At 35.9% G+C, this 7735-nt stretch overlaps 1 protein-coding gene across 1 annotated transcript in view; it reads right to left on the bottom strand.

Moving 5' to 3' along the window:
* The window catches only part of NEBL (nebulette), a 95350-nt gene that overhangs the window by 31865 nt on the left and 55750 nt on the right, over window positions 1–7735 (bottom strand). Inside the window, exons 19-24 of the mRNA XM_008939673.1 lie at window positions 7390–7482; window positions 6919–7006; window positions 5822–5826; window positions 4855–4947; window positions 2522–2626; window positions 1244–1415 (exon numbers count right to left, since the gene is read on the bottom strand). Coding sequence (XP_008937921.1) covers window positions 1244–1415; window positions 2522–2626; window positions 4855–4947; window positions 5822–5826; window positions 6919–7006; window positions 7390–7482 — 556 coding nt within the window. The remainder of the gene's footprint in view (window positions 1–1243; window positions 1416–2521; window positions 2627–4854; window positions 4948–5821; window positions 5827–6918; window positions 7007–7389; window positions 7483–7735) is intronic.

A 7735-nucleotide genomic window follows, 5' to 3' on the forward strand; every position in this document is an offset into this window, starting at 1 on the left:
TGAATGCGTGACCCTCTGAGACTTTCACAGTCTTCAAAGCATCAATACCTTCCCCAGGTAGTGCTGTTTAAACACTCACTTCAGAGAAATCCCTTCTGACATAAGGCTGTAGCTACAGACACGTAAAACATGGGTATACAACAGGAATGAAATACACTTCTTTTTGTGATAGAGACTCATTTGGGGAGTTTAAGGAAAAGACTGAACAAATATCTGGCAGGAATTACATAGTTAACATTGCTTTAGGCACCAGTATGGACCATACGACCCACAAATTACTCTACTTGGCCTGCAATTTCTCTGATTTTTGAGAGGCAGACTTAAAGTCAGCCCTTTCTATTATTACTATGTATGAAAAATTTTAGAGTGCTATCTCAGCATGTTTTCTGTTATGTACAACCTCTGGGGTCTACACTGTTGTAAAGCATATAAAATCAGAAAAAAGATGCACAAAAAAAAAAATAAATGTCAGGTTACAATTTCCTTTGCCATAGCAGACTTGCCAACTTTTAAGAGACTTCAAATATCCATTTTGATTGTGAAATAGTGTTTATTATGAATACTCCAAATGACATCTTGATGCAATACTCTCTCTCTACATACAGAACCAATCTGTATCCTGCCCTCTGAACACCTGGTGTTATCTTGGACTGTCTTTTAGAACGTAATTGCTGAACACTGGTGTTGGGTTTAGCAGTGATCTAATGAGTTATTGATGAATTACAGCTTCTTTGAAAGCTGTGTGAAATTCTGAAACAAGAGGTAAATTGAGCATATGCAGCTCTGGACAAATTGATGACTGACAGGAGGGCCAAACTAAAACTGGTCTGCAACATATAAACACTGACGTCTTGGAGAATTACAGCTTTAATCATCTCTCTTATCTGCAGAATGAAGATGATTGCAGGTAATTTGGCCTTTCTTGAAGAGTCAAAATTCAAACTTGAAATAATAGCAATGACTATCCATATTTTGAAAAAAAAATAAATAAAAAAACACAACATCACACCAAACAAAACACAGAGCAAATGACAACATATCTCCCATTCATTTCCATTATTACTACACTAGAAGCCAGCACTGAACCAGTAGTTCAACACAAGCTTCACACTAAGAAAAGAGTGAAAATGAAATCTCGGACTATGTTTTCTTGGTAATAATGGAGAACACAAGCAGACATTTTCATCTTCTCCACAGTGAGTTAACTAAATCTTCTCCACAGCAACAGTATTTAACCACTTACCAACAATTATTCCAGGTCTTCTATCCATTTCAACGATATGTGGATGCACACCCTTATATGCTGCATCGCTCACAATTTGGGTGTTTTTCCGCACTCGCTCTGTTACAGGATCATCTGCCACTGGGGTGAAGCCTCTGCCCTTTGTCCTCTCAAAATCTTCATGGTATTTTACCTAGGAAAACATGAATTACATTTTGATGCTGTAACCGACAGTAGATAGTTACTCTATGCAAGAATCCATACATGTTTGTTTTATGAGGCACTTACATTCTTTGGGCTTTGCACCATAACAGAATTGTTACACGCTAGACAGGCTGGACAGTTGGCCAAGTCTCTTCTATCTCTTAAACTTGATTTCCTATTATTTTATTATAATTTTTTTAATTTGTTTTCCATTGGCACTGAATTAGGCATTAACTCAAGCAGCAAAGCATGACCTTACAGTTACACAGGACAGGAAAAGGCCTTAGGAGGTTATATGATCCATTCCCTACTTCTCTAAGATATGATAGCTCCACACTGATGTAGACAACTACGTCTGTCAGTAAAAAATGTTCCAGCAGTAATAGTTCTAAAGAACTCAGGTATTTTAATTCACCGAGAATTTTGATTATATGCACAGTTTCACACAATAGGTGATCATTTGCTCTTTTGTTTTATAATGTGCCAGCTGGCTTTAAATATAGGCTTTCAGAAAGAATTGCTGTTATTCTAAGCAGCCTGCTAAAAAAAAAAAATTAATAAAGGACATGAGGGTGGAAAGTGTTACATAACCACGTCTTGGAACAAAACCAGTATTATTAAGAGTTACAAAGCAGTTTCCCTGACTATGCATATTTACTTTTTAAATAGTCTTAATCATCAAAGAATTAAATTGACAAACATTCTCACACAAGCAAATGCACACAAAACAACCCATTCCAAGGACAAAAGTCACAGAGAAACCAGGAAAGTGCACAGGCACAAGGTGAAGTGTGTCACCTAAACCAGTCAAACTGTGTGATGCTCAAATGAGGTGTATACTTTTTTTAAAGGAAAAAAAAAAACACAAAAAAGAACATATTTTTAACTGTTAAAAAACTGTTTATTAGTATTTCAAAAATGTTCATTACAGTCATATGCAGTTAGCAAACACTCTCTCAAGAGGCATATGAAAATATTCCTTCTATACTTGAGCAGTGAGTTTCATCAGTTACCTATACTAATGGAAGGTAAAATCCAGTGGAAGTCAAGTGCCATTCCTTAGTACACTCTAGTTATAGGAAGAAAGTACCCTACCATTGAGATGTTGTTTTGTGTTTCTTTGACATGCCTTAGCTCAGGGGTGTCTAGAAGCACACTACGTCTACCTTTCATCTGCCTCTGATCACTACTGTACTTGACCTGCAAAACAGCAACAACAGCACACAGTTTTTGTTTACAGTAAAAAGGATGTTGAGAACCATACCATGCAATGGTATCCTTTCCAAATCACAATGCCCAACATTTTTCTTCTTTCTTTACACTGATTTTCTAGTGACTCATTTCAGAAGGAGGATACAGATGAGCTAGTGCATTGGTAAGGCCAAATGGCACATTTATTCCACCAATCACTTACTCAAAAAAATAGTATTTACCTGAAAGCTGGGACTCTTGAACGTTTAAATGACATAATTGAGATAATTCATTTATCAACTGAAAAATAAGGTAAATAATAAGAAAACACCACTGTAACTTGAACACCTTTAAAGCATATTTTATATGGCTGACAATCAGCTACCTTCCTATTTCCCAGACAGACCCAGAATCTGTCCGTAGTCTACAGCACAAAAGCAACATGTGTGGACAAATTGGAATATGCATTTTCAAAGCAAACGTATGGGCTCTGTGCTCTGTGCAGCAGTGAGTACAAAACATCCTATTGTCACATTTCTCCTAATCACCTTCTTTTGTGGAATTGTACAGACTTGTAAAGATCCAAGGTTAAATATCCATTAAAATTTAAAAAAGGCAACTCCTCCCCCTCTCTCCCCCCCCTGCCAAATTCTAAACCTGTAAAAGTAGTTGGTCTTACTTGTTGGTTATAGACCAACTACTCTTACCGTTTATCCTGGCTGATTTATTACTTCTACTAACAGACTCTCTTAGCTTCTACACTGCACTGTAAACCGTGTACTGACTGTTAGCAAATACTTAGATTTGCCTATATATTTACACACAAAATATTACCTCTCAAATCAGTTGTGCAAATCTATTTCACCATGCATTTGTGATAACAGCAACCAAATATTGAAATTGTCTAGCCCTCCTTAAAGTTACATAACAGCTAAGCACAATGTGTCTATGAAAATATGAATCTTAGTGTTTATGTCTCATAGGTAAGTTTGAAGTAACAGAGAAACAGAAATATACAATACTGCATATTCTTCAAATCCTTTTTAATTAAAAAACATATTTTCTTAGCAAATATATGCGTCTACATATGCTTTTGAATACAAGGCATTTTCTGGACAGAATAACTTCAGTCAGTGTCATTTGGTTTTCATTTACTGCTCATTAACACAGTATTTATCCCTGTAAATCTTGAGAAATGAAGGGAAGGAGGCACTTGGGGAAAAAAAAAGCTTCATTTTCAGATATAAAAAAATTATTTGAAGTCTAGAACTGTTGGGAAGTTTTCCTCTTACTTTTAAAATATGCACCTCAAAATTGATTAGCTTGGTAAATATGCATAAGCATTTTAAGAAGGTCCTTACGACATATGCAGTTACAAGGTCAAATTTTGTTCCTTTGTCCCTAGACAAATCTGAAAAATCCAACCTACTTTGCTTTTCCCTCCTACACTCCTTTCTAAAGTGTTTACTGCTATTAATTCTCTTCTGCCACCTTGAGACAGTGGCTCTGCATGAAACCTGTTCTGTTCACCATCTGCAGGGCCTTTGTCATTGGCGCTTCAGTGTTGAGGACGCAGACTGTAATGTAACTAGCCTGGTCCTTTACTTCACTGGACTTTTTTGACTTCTTCCTTGCTTTGTATTAGAACTGTCTGCTGCTTCTTACACCGCTATAGTGGCGATTTAAAAAAAAAAAAAAAAAAAAGGTTATTATAATAAAAAGCAAGGGAAATACAGTATTTTGCTCTTTAGAGTTTAGTAATAGGATCTATTTAGGACTACTCAGCTCTGACATAGGTGGCATGTCACAGAGTGGAATGGATGACTATAGGCTTCTATGTTTTGAATCATAAAAAAAAGTCGAAATTTGCACTAAAGTTAAATTTCCATGTCCTTTGTTCTTTACCGAAATTTACTCCTGCAATCTAGTAACTAAAACTAGGTAACAAGATGAAGATTATTGAAAGAATGACTGACCTCTCCCAACTCTCTCCTTGAAAAATACTGGTGCCAATGCAATCACCTATTTTTTTTGCAAGAATAATCAAGGCAAATCTGAATATTTTTGCTGCCCATATGTGCAGTGCATGTCCTCAAAGGATAATAAAAAAAAAATCCATTCAGTGGATGATGCAGTTGGATTCATTTGACACATCCAATCTAATTGGAAAAGCATATCCTTGTTATATTCCTACAATGACCGAAAATCTAAATGACAAAAAGATTCAAACAACTTGCCGAGCTGATATTGTCTTGATTCTTCTTGACTCTCTCTATCTCAGGAGTGACACTCACAGCAGTAGCTTTGCCAGGCTGCTCTCTGTAGTGAACCTATTATTTAACAGAATAAAACGGTACATGCTATTTCAGCTAAAGCAATATCACATTATATTACATTAAAATGTATGATTTGAAAGGTCATCCCGGAAACAACTGAAAGGGTAAAATGCATTTGGATTTTATTAAAGCTTTTAGAACTTGATTTTTGAAGCATAACCTTGAATTCTTTCTTTATAGTCTTCTTATTAATGCATTTTTGTGGATATATAAACACATATGCACACATCTTTACCACTCTGGTCTCTGGCAGTATAGAGGAATAACTTATTTGTGGGATGGAGTAAGCCACAGATAATGCAGGAAACTAGGGCAAAGCAAATGAAAAAAAAAAATTAATTTTAGCAATGTCCACTGTATATGTGTATTTGTCCAGACAGAGATTCCTTAAAGAGACCATCCATGTTCTAACTTTTATACTACATATATCCAAAGGTGATTAGACACAGGGTGTGCAATACATCAGAGAACTGCCAACTGAATCCAGCTGCCTATATTTCACCATGTGTTTACTTCGATGAACTGTAGAAATATCCCTTCTATTGCTTTTTAACAAAACACACTTGTAGCAATGATGCATTAACCAAATGCACACTCAAGGTGGGATCAGTATATAAAGCGGATAAAGGATACAATGTGGCATTGACAGACCAATCACTCTAATGTTAACTCTGCCCCAAGTACTGGTAATTCAGATATAGTACACATTTAGTAAATAATTGGAGAGTCTTCATGATTTATGCAAACTATATAGTTTTATGAGTTTTATGTTTCCATATAAACCTTTTTTTTTTTTTAAATAAGCTCTTGGGGTTTTGTCATAAGGATAACTGTGGTGATACATTATGCTCATAATTCTGCAATGCACTGTGGCTTGAACATACATATTGTTCAAGCGATTGTCTTCCCATACAAAACAGTTTGGGTCTGTCCACATCAATATATTCTAAATGAAAAATTAACGTAAAAATGATAGTAAGCTATCAAAAGGATTACACTTGGAAACAGACATTTATAAAGTTAAAATTATTATTCAAGACTCAATGTTCCTAGAAACATCTGAACTTAAAGAATCTTTGCCCAAAGCTATTCCAGTGACATGTAAGAGAATTTAAGGTTTCCAGTGAAATTTGCAAAACATAGAAATTGGTGGAAGGTAAACAATGATGTGAGTAGAACTAGACAGACTGGATGGAATCACTTGGGAAAAGAAGGCTCGTTTGAACAGCATGCATTTTAGGAGAGGTAACTATATCAAAACAAATCCAGGAATAAATAGCATACATTTAAGCTAGAAGGACAGTATTCTTGAAAATTTTAACTCTAAATTAAGTGTCAGAACACACACGAGGGAAACACTGCAGCTGTTTGTAGCCCCATGAAATTGGACTGTTGATGGCAGTACCCAGTGAGGAATGGCTGGTCTCTTTAAGACTCATTAACAGGGTACAACTGCAGCAATGCAGAAGGCAGCAGCATGCACCACTGTGCTTTACCTTCTTCCCTGCAGTCCTGCAACAGTGTGACTTTGTAATGGTTATGTCAGCCCTTAAATACTAAACTCTGATCAGAAGGTTATTGAGGAACCAGAAAGAGATAGGTAAGAGGGCTAGCATTTGAGTAACACTATAGTCAATTTTTTGCAAAGCAAAGTAAAAAAAATGTAGAAAAGGATATTCTGTTAAAAAATATCTGTCAAGATTTCCTGCAAACGACCAAGACAGAGAGTAACATTTCAAAACATTGCAACCATTTCTTTAAGCAAATACGTGACATTTCAAGTACCATTTCCCTAAGTAAGCAACAGCTCTTCACAATTGCTTCCTGGAAGATTTTTCAAGTAATTCTACTACTGGACCTGCACATAACTATAATAAAAGGCACAGCATCTGGAGACAGAACTTTGTACTCATCCGCTTTACCCAAAAATTAAACAAAGGATTAAAAAAGAGCAACTTCCCATGCTGATATTCTCCTGATTCCTCTTGACTCTTTCAATCTCAGGGGTGACAGTCACAGGCGTAGCTTTGCAGAGCTGTTCTTTGTACTGAACCTAGTAAACATGGCAGAAGATATTACACAAAGACTTCCAAGTAACAAAAATGCAAGAGTGTGTTAGACATCATTAAAGATCACACTATCTTTTGATGGCAAATATCATCCCTTAACACCCACATCTTTCCACACCATGCTTAGTACTCACCCTCTACTATTTCTTCTACTTCAAAGACAATTGATACTTCAACAGGAATACTTCATTCTCGTGGATGTTAATCAAAGTGCAAGGCTAAGGAGTTATAATTTTGCCATTAATTGATTAAATTAGTCTTTGTGGACAAACAGGAACTAGCACAAATACCACAGACATATTCACTGAGATACAGAGACATTTAATACAGCAGAGGGAAGTGTGCAGGCAATGAAAATGGGGCGCACATTGCTAATATTCTTCTGGTTTTCCTTAACTCTCCTTAGTTCAGGCGGATCAGAAATAGTTGTTGCATGTTGTATTTCTTCCTTGTATTTAATCTGCACAACAAATATTACAAAATATTAGCAATTTAAAGAAGATACAGACAAGTACTAAACCACAACATTTTGTAATCTCTCATTTACACATACTGCACAACTAGATCACACTTATCAGTACTATTGAGTTGTAAAGGGACCATTATCTTTAATTTCTGAAACAGGCTCCTAGCGTGTCCAATGCAACTTGTTTGATGTAATGCAGCAGAGAGTACATGTAACAATCACAATATCCCAAAACTTTTACAGCAGG

The sequence above is a fragment of the Merops nubicus genome, unplaced genomic scaffold (assembly GCF_000691845.1).
Source record: "Merops nubicus isolate BGI_N331 unplaced genomic scaffold, ASM69184v1 scaffold5724, whole genome shotgun sequence".
Classification (NCBI taxonomy): Eukaryota; Metazoa; Chordata; class Aves; order Coraciiformes; family Meropidae; genus Merops; species Merops nubicus.